This window comes from Polypterus senegalus, chromosome 13, assembly GCF_016835505.1.
Source record: "Polypterus senegalus isolate Bchr_013 chromosome 13, ASM1683550v1, whole genome shotgun sequence".
NCBI classification, from domain to species: Eukaryota; Metazoa; Chordata; class Cladistia; order Polypteriformes; family Polypteridae; genus Polypterus; species Polypterus senegalus.
The window spans coordinates 162956947-162980024 of NC_053166.1; the positions used below are offsets into that span (position 1 = coordinate 162956947).

The 23078-nt window shown below is 52.7% G+C and overlaps 1 protein-coding gene across 3 annotated transcripts in view; it reads left to right on the plus strand.

Moving 5' to 3' along the window:
- map2k6 (mitogen-activated protein kinase kinase 6) overlaps positions 1-22698 on the plus strand; it is a 45346-nt gene extending 22648 nt beyond the window's left edge. For all 3 annotated transcript variants that reach the window (XM_039776287.1, XM_039776288.1, XM_039776289.1), the window contains 11 exons: positions 4802-4871; positions 6674-6722; positions 11011-11124; positions 12112-12231; positions 13955-14071; positions 14337-14388; positions 15398-15525; positions 18133-18210; positions 19160-19299; positions 20359-20404; positions 21417-22698. In XM_039776287.1, coding sequence (XP_039632221.1) covers positions 4802-4871; positions 6674-6722; positions 11011-11124; positions 12112-12231; positions 13955-14071; positions 14337-14388; positions 15398-15525; positions 18133-18210; positions 19160-19299; positions 20359-20404; positions 21417-21503 — 1001 coding nt within the window. In that variant the 3' untranslated portion in view covers positions 21504-22698. The remainder of the gene's footprint in view (positions 1-4801; positions 4872-6673; positions 6723-11010; positions 11125-12111; positions 12232-13954; positions 14072-14336; positions 14389-15397; positions 15526-18132; positions 18211-19159; positions 19300-20358; positions 20405-21416) is intronic.
- Positions 22699-23078: the final 380 nt, after the last annotated feature.

Genomic DNA, 23078 nt, shown 5'->3' on the forward strand with positions numbered 1-23078 from the left:
CAAAGTCTACCGACACCCGCGGCCCAATATTTATTTATTTTTCAGTGCCTTTCTTGTACAACCCCGCCCATTATATGCCATCTGAGCCTTGAGGAGTGATGTCGTCGTCATTGTTGTCTTTGTTTTCTAGCTGGTGACGCCGCAGGGTTTCCTCCGTGTGGGTGCCACTAGGGTTTGAATTTCACTTCGAGCTGGGTGGTCCGGCGCGATGGCTTTGATGTCCAGGGGGTCAGCTGGACTCTTGTTGGCGTCGCTCTCCGCACCTTCTAGTAGTGAGTGTGGCATCCAGTTGTGGTCCAAAGCCGCGTCGTCTTCTCCCCCTTGAGTTTGGGGTCTCATTTTGAGAGGGTCTGTTTCGATTTTTCTCGTCTTTGGCCTTTCGTCCACCCTGGCACTCCTGACCCTCCTTTTGAAGACTAACTCCAGAGTCGTTCAGATCCCCTGGCACTCTGATTGGCTCGTGCCCGTTACTCTTTCTGTCGCTCGCTCTTCTCCTCGCCATCGCGCTCTTTTTCAGTTTGTCGTATTCGCCTTTGCTGCTCTCTCTGTGTGTAAACTCAACCCGCAAGTGAATGTGTGGCGTAGGGGGCACTTCCTTTTTGTTTGCCAGCGCGTGTGCCCGGTGTGGGTGTTTATCTATGCCATTCGTGTTTCCGGTCGTTTTAGTGTGGCCGTCATGTGACAATGCCCGTGTGGACGGAGATGGTTTTTGTTTAAAGTGCCCCTTTAGAATGAGAAGGTGGTGGTGCTGTGGACGCACCCCGTGCCCCCTCGGGTTCACAGGGTGGCATGTGGACTTCCACGTCAATTACACACAAAGCCTGGTCAGGCAGGTCCTCGCCTGTCGCTGAGTGCCATCATTTAAGGGTGGTCCTCCTCTGAGTTACCCGGTTCCCATGACGCACCTCTTTTACACTGGGTATCGCTCCCTGTTACAGCCCACCTGGCCCCCTTAGACATGTGATGGCCCTTGGTGCCCTTCAGGGGCTCGTAGGCGTTTTTTTTGTGTGTGGGGGCAGCCTCTAGTTGGTTGCTGGTGTGATGGAAGCCTTTCAAGTCGCATGTGTGACTCCACAAGCCTCTCTGATGGTCTGCCATGTGGGACGCTGGACAGACTCGGCTGCCCCTGTCCAGCACCTTGCCTCGACTTCCCAGGCCAGTTTAGCCCGCCCAGTGTGTTCTCCTCGGTCTTCCCCCAGTGGGCTGTGCCATGCTGTGTAGTGTAATAGTAATCCAGAGGTGCTGGCTAGCAATGGGGGTCTTGTGATGAGTGTCCTTCAGGACGCCATATTTGATCCGCTAGGATGCTGAAGCTTCTCTCTCTCTCGGTTGCCCCCTCTAATCGTCTGGCCGGTCGGTGTCTCTTTCACTTTTTACGCTTTAATAGACCACCGTGTCAAGTGGTGTTGTCACCAAGTGGGCACCTCACGTCACTCGTAGGTCACCATTCAGTCCAGAGCAGCGAGCCGCAGCACAGAATGTCCTGTAGCAGCAGTCGCTGACGAGTGACACGACACCCGGATACACAAGGGGGCGCCGCAGGGAGACGGCTGACCGGACCCGGCTAAAGGCCTGGACGTTCGGGTGGGTGCAGTCTCCTCTCCTCGTGCCTTAACGCGCGTCTGGTTCACATCTTCAGCGGCATTTCCACCCGTGAGCTGTGCACGTGACGCAGGAATCACAAATATGATGGGCAGCATAAGCGGAACTCTGAAATGGAAACGGCAACCAGCAAAACGGGCTCCCCGGGTTTGTGAAGCGGCTCCGAGGGCAACTTCCATAACCTGAACGCCTGATGATCGTTCATTTGAAAGGATAAATGATTGTATGTGCCCCACGGCTTTAATAACATTGAGCTGCGCCAGCCCCCTAAGACGGGACAAAGTGTAAGTAGCCGATGTTGACCTCGACATTAACGTCCACAGTGCACCGCGCCATCCATGCGACTCTGTTATGTGCCACTTTCTGTGGGATTGGCAATAGCAGTGTTGAGGTTTGTGATGCGCCACCTGTTAAAATGACCAGCACAATGCATCCATCCATTTTCCAACCTGCTGAATCCGAACACAGGGTCACAGGGGTCTGCTGGAGCCGAACCCAGCCAACACAGGGCACAAGGCAGGAACCAATCCCGGGCAGGGTGCCAACCCACCGCAGAGCACAATGCATGGTACTACTAAAAATGTTTGTGATGCACCATCTGTTGGAATGACAGACACACAGACAGACCGCTTGTCCTCTTATTAAGGTGGATTTGTGATGTTTCCCCTAGAAAATGATTAACGGGGGGCTTGGGTGACCCTGATAAGCAATAGTAATTTTAAGAAGAAAATAACATATACTAAAAATTGGAATTGAATTACGATAAACGTGTGTCACCAAAGGCGTACTGTGTGGTATAGCGGGTCCGCGGCTTCCGAAAAAAGTCCGTTTTTTAATCCGTATAGCCGTGTCGTTCTCCGTGGGCGCGATTGCACAACCGCGGGGAGTTAATGGGGTGATTGGAGCGAGTCGCACCCGCTCTTGTTTGCCTCATTGGCTTCCTGCGGTGTGTAATTAGGACGCTGTGCCCACGGAGCCAGAGAGAGGTGTATAAGGATTATATATAAGCGAAGGTACACCGGAGAAGGGGATACATCAGGAATCGTGGGGAAACAAAAGAGATAAATCGGGGAAAGAAATGGAAGGAGGTAGAACGATGTGAGAAGGAGGTTAAAGTACGGCAATGGCAGTCTAGGCTGGATGATCTGACCACCTTCAGAGAGACACCGAACGAGCAGGGGCCCCGCGAAGGAGCGTTAGATGGCTAGTGCGCCCCTCTGACAACTAGCGAGTGGGGTGAGCAGGAGAGGTGTCATCCCGACTACGGGTGCGCGAAAGATCACGGGAGGAGAGCCAGCCTCGTCGGTCTGGCAGTGACGTCCATTTGGAGTCCGAGACGGACGGAGGTTGACCGAAGGAGCTCGTGACTGTTGGGGTCTCCGCGGCTGCGAGTAATGGCGAGCCAGGGAGAGAGAGTGATGGAGGGGGGCCAGAGAACAAGAAGGGTGTGTGACGATGTGGGTTCTGGCTCCACACTCCCTTTGATGTTGGAAGCACTTGAACCCAACACCGTCGATAATGTTGCCGAATGAGCTAGTCAATGGAGGCAATAATTGAGCATCTTAGCAAGGGGATGGTAAAAAGTGCAGAAGTGCTTTTATTAAAAACAGTCAACAAAAACAGTGTTCATAAATAGTGCAGTTCTTCCATGTTCATTAAATAAATAATCCATAAAACGAACGTGGAGTAAAACCAATAAATAGAAAAAAACAATCCTTAAAAACGAGAGGTTAAAATCTTTTTAGGAAGCAGTCTTAAAACCCAACAAACAAATCTGGTGCTCTTCTGTTAGCGTCTCACCTGCTTATCCCGTATGGGCCAAGCAGCAGGCAAGACGCTCTCTACAGCTGCCCTCCTCAAACACACGCAAGACTGGAGACCTCCCGATCCCTGGCTTCGGTTTGGCTCTCATCCCAGCCTCGAGACTTGGACTCCTTGGTCTCCAGGACGCTCACACCAAGGACTGCCACTCCAAGCCTCCCGACTTCCGCTGCCTTTCTGCGGCCTTCTGCGGCTCGTCGCTTTCACCTTGGTCACTCCCGCTACCTGCTCGCTCAGCGGGAGCGACATCAACACAAACACGTGGGTGTCGGCCTAACACCCAGCTTCCATGCAGCTGTCCACGAGCGCTCATTCGCTCGCACGTCCGCTCGCTCTTCGCGGCTCTCTCCCTCTCACCGACCTGCTTCCTCTCCTGCTCCCGGTAACCTCCGTCCTCTCCTTTCCTTTCTCTCCGAACGTTTTTCTTCCCGAACGTTTCTTTCTCTCTAATCGATTCTCTCTCTCTCCCCAACCGACTTGCGCTTCTTTTAAAAACGTGAGGGGCCATCACAGCTGCAGCATTAGCCACGGGAGCAATCACGAATGTGGGCAGTTCCTCCCTGTGCACACGGTGAGAAACGCCCACATCGACGACTGCCCCGCGGCTCGCTACAACAACGCCCCCCTCACCAAGCCGCCTCGGGTGCGATGATTATTTATTTAAAATCAATGGCCTTTTCTCCACGAGCTGTGGACCCATAACACCACAGGGTGGGAGAGACTGCGGTTTTAACTTCTACTTCTATTTTTACCTCCGGATTTATTTATTGTTGATGGTCTGAACCCCACTGGACACTTGATTTTTATGGATTTATTTATTGAACTTTGACGCTGCACTTTTTGTTTTGGAATAAAAGCACTTTATGGAATATCCCCTGGCCTTGAGAGATTTGTCCCTATGTGTCGGCTCATCTCGGTGACATTATCGACGGTGTTGGGTTCAAGGGCACCTGAACAGCAATAGGAGGATGGAGTCGAACCCGCATCGTCACATACTGCAGGTGCGATTGAGCCCTGCTGTCCCTTTTACAGGGTCCTTCATCGAGGACATGGGGACAGATTTGCACATCAAAGAGCAGTGCCCGGGTGGCGTGGAGGACAGACAGACAGTGGGACTGTTGGGTTGGGTGGCTCTAGCAGAGTAGGAGTGGCGTGCGTGTTGGGGTTCCAATGAGCCCCTCTGGCTTTGTGCTCGTATTTCTGCATTGTGTGACCCGAGGGGACGGGGGGGTGTGTGTGTGTGTGTGTGTGTGCCCCCGTGCTTTGCTTTTCTTGTCTCCTTCAACCCACCTCCTGCTGCAGGTTATACAGGTGGTCTTCATCATGGTGGTCAGTCCATTTGATGTGAATTTGTTGAATTTTGTTTTTGTCTCCTCAGCACGAATGAGAAGAAAACCCAACCTGAAAATTTCTGATGAAGTCTTCAAGCAAAAAGAGCCAGAGCCAGTGTAAGTGCCAGCACAGGTGCCCCCCACCTCTATGTGCACATCAGTGGCCCACCTATTTGCAGGAACTCCGCTTCTGAACTGCCGTGGAAACCCCGGGAGGATTGTGTGAGCGAGCGCGCGGACCCTTCAGCACGTTGTGCCGCCTGCACACGTGTCCCCATTGCGGGGATTTGTGACGTTCACGTTTTCAGTGCTCGTTGGTCGAGGCGTCCAAAGTTCCATTTCCAGAGGCCAGCGCTTGGCCGATGGCGCTGTTCCTCCTCTTGGCTGACAGAATCGCTGGATTTCTGTGGCTGAGCTCGGCAGCAGCAGGTGTGGACGCTGGCCCGGACACACACAGACGGACATCAGATTTCACCCATTAATAATTAATTCTATTTCCAAAGTTCAGTCACGTGCACCACAAACCCCAGTGCCTCCAGCACCGATCCCCCCCAATGTCCACGCCACACAGTTCCGCTGCCTTTCTCCTGGCCGCCTCCCGTCCTCCCTCTCTCAGCTCCGTCCTCTCCCACCCGACTTCTGCCGATGACTGGAGGGTGGCGGCCCCTTAAATGGGAACCCGGATGGGCTCCAGCTGCTTCCCAGCATTCCTCTGTAGCCACGCCCCAGTGTGGCGGAAGTGCCAGCTGCGCACCCGGAAGCCGTCCTGGTGTCCCCTGTCATCTTCCCCCCAGCATTTCCTGGTGTGGCGGAAGTGCTGGGCTCCCGGGATATTCAGGCACTGGGGCGCCGCCTGGCGTTGGCCACGGGTCCCTACAGGGCTGGGCTTGCAAGCCCTTCACCCGAGGCCCCCAACATAACCAGGACGGACGCCCCCTCGCGGTCTGGAGGAGGCACAAGCACACATGGACCACACAGGGTAACGCGTTAAAAGCCGATGGGTGTTTTAAATGCGGCGTTCACTGAAGCCCAAATCCCGTATCGCGGCGACTCCGGGTGTACGGCGAGAGGCCCACGTAGCGGTATGGTGGTCCTGTGCAGGGGCATAGCCAATCGGAAAAGAGAACAAAAACCGACCAATGACGCGTCGGCTTGGCTTTTGGAAACGTGTTGAGTCAGAACGTCGCCACAGGCTTGTTTTGGGGTTCGCGGTGGCCGAGGGTGACATCTGTGCAGTTTAATGAGGGCAGAGCGTCTTGCCAAAGGAGACCTTCAGAAGTGAAGTTGGCACACATGCCGATTTATTGAGAAAGCGGGCCTGGCTTTATGGGTAGGGGTCCTCGCTTTAGTCCGGTTACGCGTGTAAATGTGCGTTTGTTTCGCCGTATTGCGTCACGTCTGTGTCTCCTGTTACTCCACTTAAGGACGATTCAGAGTGGGCTGTTTATTGTTGTTCGTATTATTTAATGGTTACAATCGTGAAGCTGATATTCTTATTGTGGTTCTTTTGGTTTTTCTCACAAAACGATCAACACCCTTTGTTGTTCCAAGTAGTCCAATTACTTTCATGATCCGAGCCCCCCAACCACCCTGTCACACATCGAAGGCCAGGCTCCTCAGACATGGGGGTCTGCTGTTGAACTTCTCAGCTCCAGCAGTCCAGGGTATCAATGGTGGGCTATCATTATTCTTGTCACCTGTCATGTTTGACCTCCCCTTGTCATAAACATGCTTCTGGGGGTTCAAGTCCCCGTCCTCGGGTGTCACTAATTCAGCACTGCAGATCTGAGTGAAGGGCCAGCCTGGTTCCATGTGCCAGCTAGCCACTGAAGCCCCTGGTAGACCCTCGAAGTGCCCCTGCTGGGTGACAGATGGACGGACGTCGGGATTCAGGTTTCCTTTGTTCTCTTTTGTTTCAGACCACCTCGGAACCTGGACTCGAGGACCTTCATCACAATTGGAGACCGAGTAAGTGCTGCGCCCGTCGCTCTCCACCAGGGTTTGTGCACGCGGGAACACAAGGTGGGCTTGGGCATGGGTGTTGTGTCAAATATGGTTAATTTGTCCAGACCAGCATGGCTTGGGGGGCACCCATGTGCCAGGACTGCCTTCGGGCCCTTTATAGCATCTCCCCTTGCTACAGCACACTGGGTGGTGCCACATCTTCTGGGCGAGCATTTCACCCTGGTGGTGCCCGCCTGTTCCTCCTCTCTGGTCTTCTCCTCAAAGTGACTGGTGGTCCCTGGAAGTGCAGACATGGGCTCGAGTTTGTTTTCACATTTTTTCCTTTGCGCAGTTCTAAGTGGGTTCAGCCCATTCGAGGTCCTGTAGGCTGGCAGTCGTGCCCACCCGCCTGCCTTTGCTAAACTTCAACCTCCACTCTCGATGACAGTAACACCTGGATGGCCCCCCAGCCCGTCGGAGGTCAATAGTGGGCCTCATGTCTGGCACTGCCAACTTTAGGCCTGCAGAGGTTGGAGACAAGACGGGGTCGAGGCCCACCCAAAGTGTCTGCAGCATTGAGGGTACCCAAGAGTGCAGTGGCGACCCTAATCCTTAAATATAAAGAAGGGTGGCAAGACCACAATGGCAACCTGAGCAGCCATGGAAGAAGGGCCGAGGTGACGGATACCTAGGGTCACTGCCAAGAGCCAGAAGGACCTCCACCATGGCAGCTCTCCACTGATGTGGACCCCTCAACACGTGGAAGCCAACCTGGAGTTTACAGAAGGACACCCGAAGGACCCGCAGATTCTCTGGTCTAACGAAACCAAAATGGAACTCTTTGGCTTCGGTGCTACGCGTCATGTCTGGAGGAAACCCGAGCCAAGTTATCATTCCTGCGGTGACACCAGCATGATACTGGGAGTTGGGACGAGGACAAGGACACCAGACAGGGTGAGAGGAAAGCTGACGGGAGCCAAGTGCGTCTCCATTCATGTGCTTAGAAAGGAGGTCGACATAATCGAGAAACATCAGTCTGGGACAAGTGTGACGGGACAAGGGGACCCAAGTCATCATCGCAGGTGACGGCTCAAAACCAAACTTAAACGAGTTACGATGGCCACCTTTACAAAACCCAACTGCTTAGAGAGAAAGTCCCCAAACGCGAGGGGGGGAGTCGGAGTTTCAAATGGAGGTGGGTGGGCAGCTCATTCCAACAGCCAGGGGCTGATACCCTGCAGGGGTGGCATCACTAGACTCCATTTATCTGCAGATCTGAGTGGTCAAGGCGGTGCAGAGGACTTCCATGAGGGTGGTCTCTCCGTCATCCCCTGACCACTCTGTGGGCAAACCATTTGAGGACATGAACTTGATGTGCAACTCAGGAAGCCATCATGGTGACCTGAAGAGAGGCGTGCCCACCGCGTGCCCGCCTCGGCTGCTTGATCTTCACAGGTTCTGCTGCATTTTGAGTCCTCTGCAGTGTCTCGGTGGCACGCCAGGGAGTTGCAGTGGATGTCCGGCCGTGAGAGGGTCTGATCATGTGGATGTCTGCAGGGTCCTTGAAGGCCAGCCCAAGGCTGTGTACCAACTTGGCACGTGTGAGTGGTAAAGAAGCAAGTGGGATAACGAGAAGTTCCGTCTCTGCCAGGTTGAGCAGGTGGTGGTCCTCCTTGCTCCAGTTGATGCCATGTGGTCATCTGGAGCGAGTGACAGGTGTGACAAGACCAACCATGGGGCACAGTAAGGAGGTGTATCGGCAGACTGATCCTTGGGTCACCCTGGGCACATCTCCACACCAGGACACAAAGTATGGATTAAGAGGCCATGCCAAGGGCAGAGGGGGGGACAGGTGACATTAGCCCATTAGATACCCTTAATGACAGCCTGCTGCGAGCTCTCTGGACCTCAGACTGGGCTCACCTTACAACAGGACAAAGGGGGGACGCCTCTGTGAATTTCCTTCAGTGGTCCGACCTTGAATGTTGCTGTAGGGACCTGACAACAGCCGACCACCGATGGTCTCCATCCAGCCTGACCGAGCAGGAGAGGAGCTGCACAGAAGAATGGAAGACGACCCTCAATACCCATGGGTGTGAAGACCACCGAAGGCTGAACCTGCAGTGCGGTTGTGTCTCGGGGGACTCGTGTCAGTGGGAGAGACAAAGTTTACCTTTTGAAATCTTACCGAAGCGGCCGAGCGCCTGTTTCTGCTTTGACGTACTGGAGTGTTAAGTGAGGAGGAGGAGGAGGAAGAATGTGAGGGCTCTGCAGGCTTTGTCAAGGCGCGCTAGAAAGCCACAGATTTGCCCACCCGTTCCCCAGCGTGTGCCCATGTCGTGTGTTAACAACCCATTTAGAAAGTGAAACGGCCAGCCGCTCGAGTAGCCGGGGGGCCTCGCGACGAGCTCGGCTAATTATAGGCTGTCGATGTACCTGAGCAGAGCTGCCGCCGGCCCCGATGACATCACCTGGACACCTGTCACGCGCCTGTCCCCTGTGTCAACAGTGACATCAGCCCAGCTCTGTGCGGCTGCCTTGTTTTTATCTGGTGATGTCAGGTGGTGGGGGGGGGGGCGCGGGTGGTCTTTTGATCAGCGTGCTTTGATTTCTTCTTTGAATTTTTACTTTTTCTCGGTGGTTTGGCTGCGTTGTCCTCGAATGCCAACTTCCTGCTTCTTTATCTTTCGGAGTGCGTGAAATGTGCTGGCAGAATGTGCCGAGCTATGCGCCAATCCCCACCAAACCCCGCGGGACGAGGCGCACGGGCTCATGTTGCATGTTATTTATGTCCCCTCCGTCATCCTGACGTCTGCCAGTTGTTTGCTGCGCCTCGGGGTTACTTGAGGTCAAGTGACGTACGGTGTGAGAGGCAGAGGGCTTCACAGGGTTTGGGTCCCGTTCTGGGTACCCTCGAGCCGACCTCCTCACACTTTTAAACGGATTTAGCCCCCCATATCCTCCCACCAAACCCACCTTTGTTTTTAAAGGCTTCATGCCCAGCTGCTGTAGTGCATCTGAATGGAGGACGCTACTTACAGCAGACTGCGGGGGGTGGCACTGTCACGCTGGCCTCAACCTATAAGGTCCTGCAGATGGCCACCAGAGTCCACACTGAAAGGGGTCTCCTCGAGGCAGAGGAGGATTAGGACATGTGCTTCATAGCGGACCCCGGCTGCTTCACTGTCCCAAATCAAATCTCGGGTCCCACCCTACTTTCAGCCGTGTGGTGGTCTTCCACGGCTGCCCTCCTGACTTTAGGCTCCTCAAGCTGAGGGGCTTCTGTGGTCATGGTCAATTGAATGGCAGTCCTCCCTGACCTGGGGTGGCCTGAGTGCGTCTCCTTTCAGGTCCTGGTGGTGCCCGGCTGCAGCCCGCTGTTACTTCTGCAGAGCCTGGTGGACTTGGGGTTCGTGACAACGCTTGACTCCCTCAGGCCACCTCCACCATCCTGTCTCCATCTCCTTGGTGGCCTCCCGCCTGGCCGCTGGCATCCTTGACGCTGCTCGCCTGTGGCAGTTCAGAATTGGAGATCTGGTGACTTAACGAATAATCCGAGGTGCCCACGTGGTCTGTCGGCTCCTCAAACGGACCCACATAGTAGTAACGGAGAGGCTGTGCGTCTCAAATATGTGACGGCCAATTTAATACCCAGATGAGACCCCCCCACCCCCTTTGCTCTGGCAGACTGGGATGGTGGTCCTGTCTTTGTGTCCAGTCTTGTGGAAGCTGATTTTGAGGTGTTTATAAGTCCTGATTGACTGTGCTGCCCCTTACGTGTGGTGGGCACAGCGTGTGTTGACAGAAAATGGAGGGGGTCCTTGCGAATGTCCCCCATGTACTCTCGGCCATCTCTAAACTAGCATGTGAACGGGCGGGGAGAGCCCTGCATATCGACGCAGAGAGGCCCCCATCTGTGAAGTGATCCAGGGGGTCCATACCACGAGGTGGCCCCTCTAATGTCCAGTTCGCTGACCAATGCTGCCTGGTGGCTCTTAATGTTCCTTCAGTTAACAAACCACCAGGGGGAGAAGGAGGAGAGCCCCCACTGTTTGGGCAGGAGCGTCTGTGAATTTGACTGAAGTGCTAGTGGACCAAGACCACCTGCAGTAGGCAAGCTGAGGGCACAGGGTGGGGGACATGGAGAGCGATGGACAGGGCATCTGGGTGGCGGGCAGTGAAAGTAGCGTGCTGACTGTGGTGGCTGCCCTAAGGGGGTGAGTGTGGTTTTCATCTGAGCGGGGTCTTCGCTGATATCCTTTCTGGTGGGCTCTGCCACTCTTTATTAAGAGTTTGTTTGATTTCCTTCTAGAACTTTGAAGTCCAAGCTGATGACCTGGTGTCTCTCTCAGAGCTCGGGCGAGGCGCCTATGGCGTGGTGGAGCGCGTGCGACATGCCCAGAGTGGCACAATAATGGCTGTGAAGGTAAGTCCTATTGTTTATTGATGACGGCAGAGCACAGCGTGTTCTCACACACACACACACACTGTGAGGTCACCATGTGGTAGTCTGTGTCATTGCCACACATTTTTAGAAGTACAACATGGGCACAGAGGCATATCCTGCTGGTGGACTTTGATGTGGCGTCATGTAATTGAGGGGGACTTGGCATGGACCTGGTGACGCATGCCATGTCGCTGACTTTAGGTGGGCACCCTATGTGAACGTCGGCACACACTTAACAAGGATGTGAGCAGCTGTCACAGGCCTGGTTCTGTCAGCAGAAGGGGACTAAAGCACGATGAGCGGTACACTGTTAGGCGATATATATATATACGTGTGGGGTGCAGAGCACGGGGGGTCCTACTGCTCTGGAGTACGGTGTGCAGTTTTGGTCTTCCATGTTCCAACAAGAGACACCGCAGCGCCAGAGGAAGGCCAGGCGACATCTGAGCTGTGAGGAAGGACTGAGGCTCGGGGAAAATGGCGTTAACCCGGGGCACAGCTGGTAACTGATACATTTGGCACCAGTGTTAGAAAGGTATTCTTCACACAAAGAACCACAGGAACTTGGAATGTGGTTGGCAGGAGGACTTTGGGGTCCTTCAAAAGTTGACTTGATGTTTGTTATACTGCAGGAATTAGCAGAGCAGGGTTGGTGAGCTTACTGTGGGCCGAAAGGCCTGCTTTTCTCAAAACTGTTCTGATATGGACACCATGGGCAGCCTGCTGTGCCCCCTGTACCAGTAGCAGATAATATGGTGACACACCCAGACGTGACCTTGGGCAGTTGCACACCAAACCCTTGACACAGATCCTGTCTGGCAGCTGGTGGGCATTTTCCAGAGCCTAACATGCTGGTATGACGGACTTCATCTTGATAGTGGTTTGTTTGCTGGGTCAGCAGGGCACCTGGCATGGCACAGGTGATTAATGTGGAATGTTTGACTTCTTTCTCTCCCCCGCCCCTAGAGGATCCGGGCCACGGTGAATACCCAGGAGCAGAAGAGGCTGCTGATGGACCTGGACATCTCTATGAGGACCGTGGACTGTCCCTACACCGTCACGTTTTATGGGGCGCTCTTCAGAGAGGTAGTGCTTGTCTTCCTTCTCCTCTCTCTCTCTCTCTCTCTCTCTCTCTCTCTCTCTCTCTCTCTCAATGAAGAAGTCGCTTGACCCTTACCTCAACATCTACTGGGTCAGTCTGGCTCAAAATCAGCGCCCATTATGGTGCCAGGCTTCCTTGGCTTGTTTTGGAGTTTTCATGTCTGCAGTCATCACACACAAGTGGTCAGTCGCCGTCCACGGATGCCTTCAAATTTTAAAAGTCCAAAGACGGTATGCCAAGAATGTCACTCGGCAAACCGTGGGACAAATTGGGACGGTGACGAGGCATGCTTGTCATTGATGTGTCTGCTGAATTGCAGTTTCTGTAGGCTTCAAAGCTGTCCAGCCTCTGGTCTGTACCCGTGATCAACTGGCACCATTTTAGAGTTGGTTGTTACCTGTCGCCTGATGCTGCTCGATTAGGCCGAGTGGCCACAATGACCCCAGTTGGATGAAGCAGGTTCCACAAATGGCTGTCGTACATTATTCATGCCAACCTCCTTTTCCTAAAAGGTGGCTCTCAAGAACCCAGTGACATTTTAAAAATACATGGCGGGGCGCAGGGTTACAGTTCAGTGGGCTGATGGCATTGATGACTTTATGTTGGATAAAATAAAAGAGGGATCGAATGAATGAGTACGTCCATATTCAAGTGCGGTGACGGAACTTGGACAGTTGACACTTCACTGGGAGACACTCACTCACTTAAACGAATCTCCAAGGGACCCAGGATGCCACTTTCAATGGGCATTTACTAAAAAGTGACCCTAATTAAACCCACGACTACTGTTGGGTCGAATTGGCCCGGCGTGAGCAGGCAGTCCCTCCAGGGTGGGTCCCCTTCAGCCTCATGTGACCCTGAACTAGATGGGTGATTGGGAGGACATTTTAAATGTCCAGTCCATTGCAATGATAGTAATAATTGTAATAGTATTAATAATAGTATTAGTAATTGTAATAGTACTTGTAATAGTATTAATAATAAAAAAAGTAATAATTGTAATAATAGTACTAGTAATAGTATTAATAATAATAATAGTAATAATAATAATTGTAATAATAGTATTAGTAATATTAGTAATAATTGTAATAGTATTAATAATAGTAATAATTGTAATAATAAAGAGTACTAATAAGTTTTTATTTACATATTGATGATTTCGGTCGTCCTCTCACTCCTGTGTCCTTGCTGCCCCAACATCTACAAACGCCCAAAGTGCAGCTCCGTGTCACCCGTCTGGTAAAGTCCCATGCAATCAGACCCAAGCGCCCCTCATTCTCCAGTGTCTCACCAGCTCCTTGGCAGTGCCCACTCTGGGTGTCCAGCTCCTGTGCCCCTCTTCCATTTAGCTTCTGCTTTCAGCAGCTGTTGTCAAGGTAACGCCAGTGACGATGGCTGGAGCCCTGAACACCACATGGTAGGGGTCCTTAATCTATAGCTGCCTTCTCCACTGCCTGCACGTGTCACAAAGGTAAATGCCGAGACGACCGACATCCAGACCCTCGGGTCATCGGACTGTGACACCATGTGACATTGTGACACTTTTTCATTGTGCTAACATTCTTTATGCTTCATTGTAGTTGCCGGTTTATGGCGCTTTTCCCTTTCACCTCAGACTCTGTAATAACTCTGTGGCTGTTGACATGGAAAGTCCTGAAAATGTCCGGACCCGCTTGACGTTAAGCCTTTGCATTCTGTCTCTGACAGGGGGACGTGTGGATCTGCATGGAGCTGATGGACACGTCGCTTGACAAATTCTACAAAAAAGTGATCGAAAAGGGGAAGATCATCCCAGAAGACATTTTAGGAAAAATGGCCGTCTCGGTAAGTCCGGATTTGCTGTTCTGGCGAGGTGGCGGGCAGACAGGTTAGAAGCTTCAGGATGCCCCACCGGTGTGTTTCACTTGCCATTTTGGCAGTCAGCCTGAGGTATGATTAGGAGAGTGTAACCCCGCAGGCTGTTGGGCGAGATGTTAAACCTGCATAGGTGTGGTCGAAAGTGCCGAGTCTTGAAGTTTAATTCTAAGCGCCGTGTGACAAGTCAGGCGGTTTGTGAAGAGCGTCCCTCTCGCCTTTTGTTTTGTTGCAGATTGTCAAGGCCTTGGAGCATCTGCACAGCAAGCTGTCGGTGATCCATCGGGGTAAGTGCTGCCGCCTGCTGGCTGTGACGTGTAAGTGCAGGTCAGCAGGTCGGCTCGTCTGCCCTATCTGGGTCATGAGCTCCACGGAGTATGGAGTATTGTGGGCCAAATAAACATACACTACTTTTTATTAATTTGTGTATATATAGCAGTAAACCAATAATAACATAAAATGAGTACAAACAGTTAATACGTACATTTTGTGTAGCTTACTGCTCTATGGATTTCCTTACTTTTAATTCATCACTGACGCCACAAACCGTCACTCTTCAGAGCTGAGTGGGCGGGCTCTAGCGAGTGCTGTGTTTTAATTGGCCTCCGATGCCACATTCACAGCAGACCCTCCTAATGGCGGCTTTGGTTGAGTTTTTAACACAATTACAGCTGCTGCCTCGCACAGGAATTCTGGGCCTTGCCGTTGTGCGGAGCCCCAGCTTGGAGTCCAGAAAAGGTGGACGACTCGCCAATCAAAACGCGGCACTCGCCAGAGCCCGCCCCCACAGCTTTGACGCCTGAAAAAGTGCCAGTTTTACATGATGCCAGCCGTGTGTCACGTTGTGTTTGGAGGAATTTGACAAACAAGCAGCCTGTGACCCATTTATTTATTTATTTACACTCGCATCTCAAAGTGCTTTTATTTATTGATTTAATTTTATCTGACGTATTCCCCCATAATGCACCAAGCTGTCCTGTTGGCCTGGATATGTGACATTGGGGTACATGTAAACCATTTACTTCATTGTTCTCCATCATGAACACCTTTTTGTGCACTTGGCCGCGCAGGCATGTTGGCACTACTAATGCCCACCCTACTGGCACGGAGATGCCATGAGCCAGACCCTTATCGCATCATAAAACCCTGTGCTTTATTCATCCCCCTGCGAGGGTCTCGGCTCTCCCTGCCAGTTCTGCGGAGTGTAGGCCCCCCATCTGAATAGTCCAGTTAGAAGATGGGCTGCCCACGTGTTCCTCCATAACTGCCATTCTTGATTTGCTTCCTCCATTACAGATGTAAAGCCATCGAATGTTCTCATCAACAATGAAGGACACGTGAAGATGTGTGATTTTGGGATTAGCGGGTACTTGGTGGACTCCGTGGCGAAAACGATGGACGCTGGCTGCAAACCCTACATGGCGGTGAGCAATTCTCGTCTCTTAAGGGGGGGGAACTCCCCCCACACAGGAGGCTCCTAAATCGTCAGCTGACATTTAAAGCCATCTCCAGTGTCCATGCTGACGTCCACTTTAGTTTACTTTGGTCCTTGTGCCTGGCAGCCAGTCCTGTTAGCGCCCTCCTGTCTTTGGTTCCTTAAAGGGCAGGCAGAAGCATTTGCTACCCAAATTAAAGTGAATTACACAGGGTGGTCTGCACTGCAATCCGCAGAACTGAGTGTGACAAGATACTCGGGCTCACCAGGATTAGCCACCACTGCAGCCAGTCAAGCACACGACAAGCTAACCTCGCCTTAGCTGCAGAAGAAGCTGCCATTAAAGGAAGGGGGGAGGGACGGAGGTGCAGGTATAAACGAATGCGGGCAACTCGTGAGAGGAGTCTGCCCAGAAGCCTGATGCCACATGCAGGTGCCGTCGCCAGCCACTTCACACCATGTGGGCATTCAGCGGGTGCGACATGCCAGGTTCTGATTATTCACCCAAGTCGGTGATGGAGTTCAGCAAATGTCCTCTCACACTTGCCCTTTGTGGTCCTTTGGAATCTTCAAATAAACAGAAATGTGGAATAAGGGAGCCAAGCCCCCAAACCCCCATTTACGCCAGATGGTACTCCATGATGGTTGGTTTCCTCGGTTCCGTGGGGCTGAAGTGTGTGTTCTGGGCAGGTCGAGCAAGGAGGAGTCTGGGAACGAAAGTGGAGAGGTGCTAACCCAGCGTCCAGAAGATGGTGGCTTAGGAGGAGATCAAACACAACATGCCACCCTGCCTCAAAGGAGCCCAGCAGTTCGTCACAGGGCCTCCAGGTGGTTTATGTTGATGCCAGGGTGTACAAGTCGGCCATCACGAAGACACTGTGTGCCAGGCGGAGGGAACATCGTGGCATGACTCAAGTTTTCCTCATCTTTTGCCTTCCTGTTCATGGACTGAAGATCAAGTTGTCTGGCCACAGGACCAGAAGACATGTTTGAGAGCCAAAGGTGGCATTTGACCAGGAGGACCTGATGGCAACTGTAAAGTGTGCTGGTTTGGGGTCCTGGTCAGCTCACCATCCTAGAATCATTGATGTAATGTGAGACCACCTGTCAGAAGACTGGCACTCAGCTGAAAGTGGCCCTGCAACATGACAGTGACCCGCAACATACCAGGTGGGCAGTTTGTTGCAGCAGTTAGGGTCTGGACTTCAGACCCTGGGGTCGCAGGTTCAAATCCCACTTCTGACACCAATGTGGCCCTGAGCGAGTCGCCTCACCTGCCTGCACACCAATTAGTGAAACAAAAGAAATGTTAAAAGTGGCATCGGTCAAATAATAATAAGATAATAAAAATAATAAGTAATAAGGAAATGGACCTGTCCGGAATGGTCTGCTGTGGGGGGATTTGAAATGGGCTGAGCACCCAAGAGACCCCTCAAACGTCCCCCAGCTGAAGGAATTTGGCATGGAGGAGTGGGAACCTCTTTGTCCCAGTTGGTGTCGGAGACTCCTGGGCAAGCCTGACGGCTGGCAGAGCCCAACGTTCATCAACCTCAGTGATACCCCCTTTATCTGTAGACGCTGTTAAAATGAAGGTCAGACCTTGACATGGCCACATATGTTTCAAGAGAAAACAAACCTTTCAGGGGGGGTACTTACTTTTTCACACGACTTTAGTTAGACAAGCTTAAGTGCCCTCACAGAAAGCAGAGTCCGACTTTAGGGATGTCAAGTTGGCATTGATTAAGGTGCCATGGTGGGCTGTGTGTTTGTATTCTGCAAGGTGTGCCACCCAGTGGAGAGCCAGGCTGACGTGTCCTCTTAGTGTGAACCGTCACCGAGCCACACGCAGGGTGGCACGCCTGTCCAGTTTTGCTCATTTGGGATAAGTTGAGGGGCTTTTTTCACTTTTCTGGTACATAACTGACCTGGCAGGACGTCACTCCACAGCAGGACAAGTGACTCGTGTGCACAAGTGGTGTGGATGAACATCTGGACAGTTGGGACAGAGACAGGCCACCCAGCCCCTTGAACTCCTCCATCCCATCTGAGGGTCCCTAAAGTTGAGCACGCTGGCTCCACCCATGTGCCCAGCTAGGCTATCATCATCTTATTATTATTAGCCAGGCTCGCTCCGAAGTTTTCAAATGGATGGGCTTGTGCTTTTAGGTGGGAGTTTTCCAAATTTCCTCGCTGTGTACGGAGCACTCAGTTTGGAGGAACCTCCTTGAAGTGCGAGTGTGCCACATCTGGACAGAGTCGGTCCACGGGAGGCCGTGAGGTGACACAGACGGGAAGGTGGGATGCTGGTGTGTTTGTGGCCCAGCTCACTGGTGACTGTGACATTCTTAAAGCCACCTAATTGCAGGTCTGCTTGTGGTGGGTGGTGCCCATCCCTGCAGCACTTGGTACACTCCTCGGCCCGCGCTCGTGCCAACTTTAGTTACCCTGCCACGAAATCCCCTGCAGCTCTGCATCTGTTAATTGGTGGCTTTGTGTGCTCGATGGACCCCCCAGTAGAAGTGAAGGAGCGTGAAGATGGCAGGTAGGCCTCGGTTTCCAGCTCTCTGAATTTCTTTCTCTCTCTTTGTGTTTGCAGCCGGAGAGGATAAACCCCGAGTTGAGCCAGAAAGGATACAACGTCAAATCAGACGTCTGGAGCCTGGGAATCACCCTGGTAAAGCCTTGTGCCCGTATGGTGTGGTGAAGGGTGGTGGCACAGGGGGTGCTGCTCTTCTGTGTTGTGCTGTGCTCGGGTGTGGCTGCCCTCGGTGAGGCCTGAGCCTTTGCTGCTGTGCTGATCCCCTAAAGTGCAGCTGAGGATTTGAGGTTTTATCTGTTGGCGTTGACTTCTTGACACCTTCAAGGCGTCCCAACCAAAGCCATTATATTAAATTGATCGGGGGGGGGCTTCTCTTGTGTCCCATTTGCCTTGAATTTATCTTAGAATTAGAAGACCCCTGCAGTAATGGCGGGTGATCACCCGATGCGCCCACCATTTGGTTATCGCCATACAGAAGCCCGTAGATATGGCGGTGGGTGTTGTGACTCGCCACTCGCTTCCTGATGTCCCAAAATGCCCAGCACTGTCCAGGGCCCTGAATGGCATTACTAGCTGATCGGTACCCCCACAGTGGCTCCCCCACAGCTGTCTAAGCACGTCACTCTTTGGAGGTCTGCTGGGCGTGTGGCCGCTTTCATTGGGAGGATGTAAAATCCCACCCGAACATCCCGGCTCCGTGGATGTCCCACCGTCTCTGTGTTTCGCAGCCAATCAGGCCAGGTGGGCAGACCACAAGGCAAAAAGGTGTTTGTTCCTTGCAGAAGGGGGTCCTTACTTTAAAGTGAGCATCGGTGGCTAAGTGGGACAGTTGAAGCCAGCAGTGTCACAAAGCCACAGAGCTGGATGTGTGACATGAAATGAGGCCCCATGAATTTGGCACATCACTTCCTGGGTCTCTCTTGATGTAGAGCAGCAGGCACTGGTCTCTGTTACTCTGCCAGCAGACACCTATTTGACCAGGGCACATGTGTCACCGAGCAGGGTGGCTCTGTCACTTGGGTGCCACTGCTGTCCTTTGGCGAGGGCCTTTGACTTAACCCAGCTTGTCTCCTTGGCCTTTCAGATTGAACTGGCGATCCTCCGCTTCCCCTACGAGTCTTGGGGGACCCCTTTCCAGCAGCTGAAGCAAGTCGTCGAGGAGCCGTCCCCTCAGCTACCTGCAGACCGATTCTCGAAGGAGTTTGTGGACTTCACTGCCCAGTGGTATGGCATTCCCTCCGAGCCGCCGCTCTGAGCGTCACGTTTGGCCGTTGTGAATGCTGGTGCCAAGGCTGGCATTACCTGTTTTTACCCCTCATCTGACCTGCAAAGTGAGAGTTGAGACGTTTAAGTGGGGTGTCGCATGGCATGACTGGCCTGGCCCAAGAAATGGCGGCAGCAGCAGGCAGGTCTCGTGTTGGTGTGCGGGTGAAGATTTTCACAACTCTACTTGGTGCCCAAGGGATTTTCAACGTAAATCATCCCATCCCAGCACATTAACCCCTCACAAGCGGGTCCAGTCCGCTCCGACACGACAGAAGATGGCAGCAGAACAGTTGGGAAGTTTGCACCACTGGCAGGGCTTCATGGCAGGTCTGTGCCAACTTGAACGCTGAGCCCCTGAGCACAGACTGACCGCTGCAGGGCTTTGGTGGGTTTCATGAGGCCATATAAATGTCCACATTACCGTCCCTGGTGCCCGTTTCAGCTATGATAAATGCCACCCGATGTGGGCAGCAGTGAGGTGGTAGCCCAGAGATGACAGTGGTGGGACATGGACACTTGGCATTTGGGTCACAAGCCCCCTGTCCTGCCAACGGCAGAAGGGGACACACAGCCTCCATGTGTCTCAGCTCTTCTTGTGCCCTCTGCAGACTCCCAACGAGCCCCCGTTTGTCCTGTCCAGACTGGGGACCTGGACCCCCTGGGTCATTCGCTGCCCTGGCACTAAGCCGAGTCTGGAGGGTTTCTTGGACTTTTTGTCGTTTTGTGGCCTTGGTGGCGATTGGGTTGGTTGGGATGGACGACGACCCTCCATGATGAATCGTGGACAGTCATTGGGTTGGAGGTCATGGAGGTCATGTGACCCGCTGCCAGTAAACTCAGCAGTGACTGGTGGGCCCTCTTGATGTATGTGACCCTAACTATCAAACTCGATACGTCCTCTCTCTCATGTCCCTGAGGTGACACCGTATTCTTTTCTGTGACATCATGTGCTGGTGAGTCGAAGTGACGATTTGTGTAATAAATTCCACTTTTCTTTCCTTTCATTTTGTTTTCCAGTCTGAAAAAGAACCCAGCTGAACGAATGAACTACCTTGAGCTCATGGTACGTCCGCCGAGTGCGGGGTGTGTGTGTGTCCATCCGTCTGGGGGGCCCGTGGTCCTCGTATAATTACACGTCGCACTGCCTCACCGTCACAGACCCCCGGTCCATCACGTTGACCCTTCAGACATCATTAGAAACGCGCCGAGTGCTGGAACTCTGGGACTTTTCACTTGGCAGGGCGTCGCCCTTTTGTAGTTCCTAGCAATTGTGTTTTTTTTTTAAGCTCCTCCTCCAGCGTTTGTTACTTTTCATTAATCCAGGAGCTGTTGTGGGTGGGTGGGGCTTAAGTGCTAAAGTGTGCTGATTGGCTGGCCACAAGCACTTGGTGCCATCTTACAAATGGGTTGGTGGTTTGGAGAGTCGGCGGTGAAGATGGAGGGCCACACTCTTCATAGCTGTAATGGTGCACCTTGAGGCTCGAATCTCCCCCCTGGGTTGTCCTTTGCCTTCCCATGAACTCCTGAACAGTCTTCACTTCACACAAGGGGCTCGCGTCGTACCAAAGTCCCCTGATGACCCACCTGACCTGGGCAGTATTAAAGACCCCTTTCCTCAGACTCGGCCAGAACGACAGCCCCCCAGTGCCTCTTGCACCTTCCTGTTGAGGTCCCGTCTCATTGCCGTTTTCCGTTGCCCCTTTCTTTGGTGTACACTCCTGTGTGCTGTGGGACCCCTGATCTTCAAATTCCTGTTGCTATTCCTCGGGTTTCCCTCCAGCCCCACTGCCCCTTTTGGGATGCTGTGGGGACGATGACCAGGCCAGATGGGTGGGTGGCTCCTTTCAGGTGGGTGTCCCCAAGTCGGGTCATTGTGAAGTTGTCGTGTTAAACGTTTTCAGGTTTCACCTCATCGTGCGTTAATACAAAATGGCCCAGCAGCCGGTGGTGGTCTTCTCCTTCGAGCGGCCCATCCACTCTCCACTGGCTCCTTTTCGTTTTGGCAGTAGACCACCGAGGTGCCCCCAGGAGACGGCTCTTTGCTGATTTGGGTTTGTTTTCCCCTCTTTGCACAGGACCACCCCTTCTTCAAGATCCACGATGCCAAGGAGAGCGACGTGGCCTCGTTTGTCAAGGAGATCCTGGGCGACGAGCAGAATTGACGACGCGGCCTCCTCCTCTTCCTCCTCTTCCTCCTCCCTCTCGTTTTTGCCTTTTTCAGTACCCCTGTGATACTGATGATGAAATATTGACACTCAGTACCTTCCTTGGAGGACAACTGGAATATTTGGTTTAAGGAAAAAAAAAATTAATAATAATAATACAGTATTGCAAAGTTATTTTTTTATGTATTGTACCAAACTTTCAAAAGAAAAACACGGAGAAAAGTGAACTCGCCAAAGAGAACGCGGCGGAGCAGACGGGATGAGATTTAACGGCCGCGCTGCATGGACACCTCGCCGTCAGCGTTCACTTACATCGCCCAAGCGGACCACCTTTTAATGCCAAGTCCGTGGGCTTTGACGTGTGTGTGTGTGTGTGTGTGTGTGTGTGTGTGCATTGTGGAGTGGGGAGGGGCGCCTTACGGACCACCAGCCTCCGCCTCCAAGGGTGACTTGGCACCCCAAAATTTGGTCCTGGTGGCCATCTTGTGGCTGTGGGAGGAGAGTGGGCCCCCATGCCCCCCGGCCCACCTGAAGCCTCATTTCGACGGCTGATGATTTCCTTTGTATTTGAAGGTAGAAGGTGACTGGGCTGTCGGACGTTTTCCTTTGCTAACTAAGTTTAGAGTGAAGATGGAATCGGATGAAGGAGAGCAGCGCCGTCTTCAGGGCGCCATATTGGATTCAGTGCTGCTGCCCCTTCCCGGTTAGGAATTTGGATTTTTTTTGTTTTGTTTTTTTTTTTTAATATATCTTAATGAACTGATAGTGGGGTCTCCCACTCATACCTGGGATCTCATGTGCCTTTCGGGGATGGCTGTCCACACTTAACCCCCCCATATATCCTGGAGTGCGGGTGTCACCGTCACACTGGTTTTTGTCACACCGCTATGAGGCACATTTTGCCTTTTGTCCTTTTTCTTCAGGGTTACGTGGGCAGTGCCACGTCCTCTAGTCGGGGGCCCCCCTTTTTGAAAGGGTTTGATCAGATGTTAAGACTCCCTCCCTGCCCCGCATGGCCTTTGTGTTTCAGGTCTGAGGTGCATCTCCCGGGACAGGACCGGATTTCCTGCATGAACTCTTACTTAAGTGTAAATGAGGTGAGGGGAGAGGGATTTGAAAAATATTTAATTCTCACGTGGCTATTGTACCCGACGACAGATTTATTTTAAGTAAAAACAAAACGTAAAAATCACTCGAGGGTGCCTTTTGTCTTTTTATTTCATCGCTGGACCTTTTTAATGTGAGCAACGAGGAGGGCACCGGGAGACCGTGCAGACTGCACACACAAGCCTCGAGGGTTCAAAAGCCGAGGACGGCGACGCTGCGAGTGTTTCAAGTTGTGTGAAGGGACACCCCGGGTCCGTCATTCGGTCTCCACGTGACTACAGGTGCCCTTTGGTTGCCAGCAGGTGGCGCCCTGTATTTGTACAGGAGTCGACCTTTTGTAAGAAAGCTTAAGCGCTGTGGCCTGGCTGGCATGCAAAGGGGGCACAAAGACGACGTTGTAAAACTCTGAGATGGCCTCCTGGGTAGGTAAGGACCGATGAACTCAAAACATTGAGGTAAACGCTC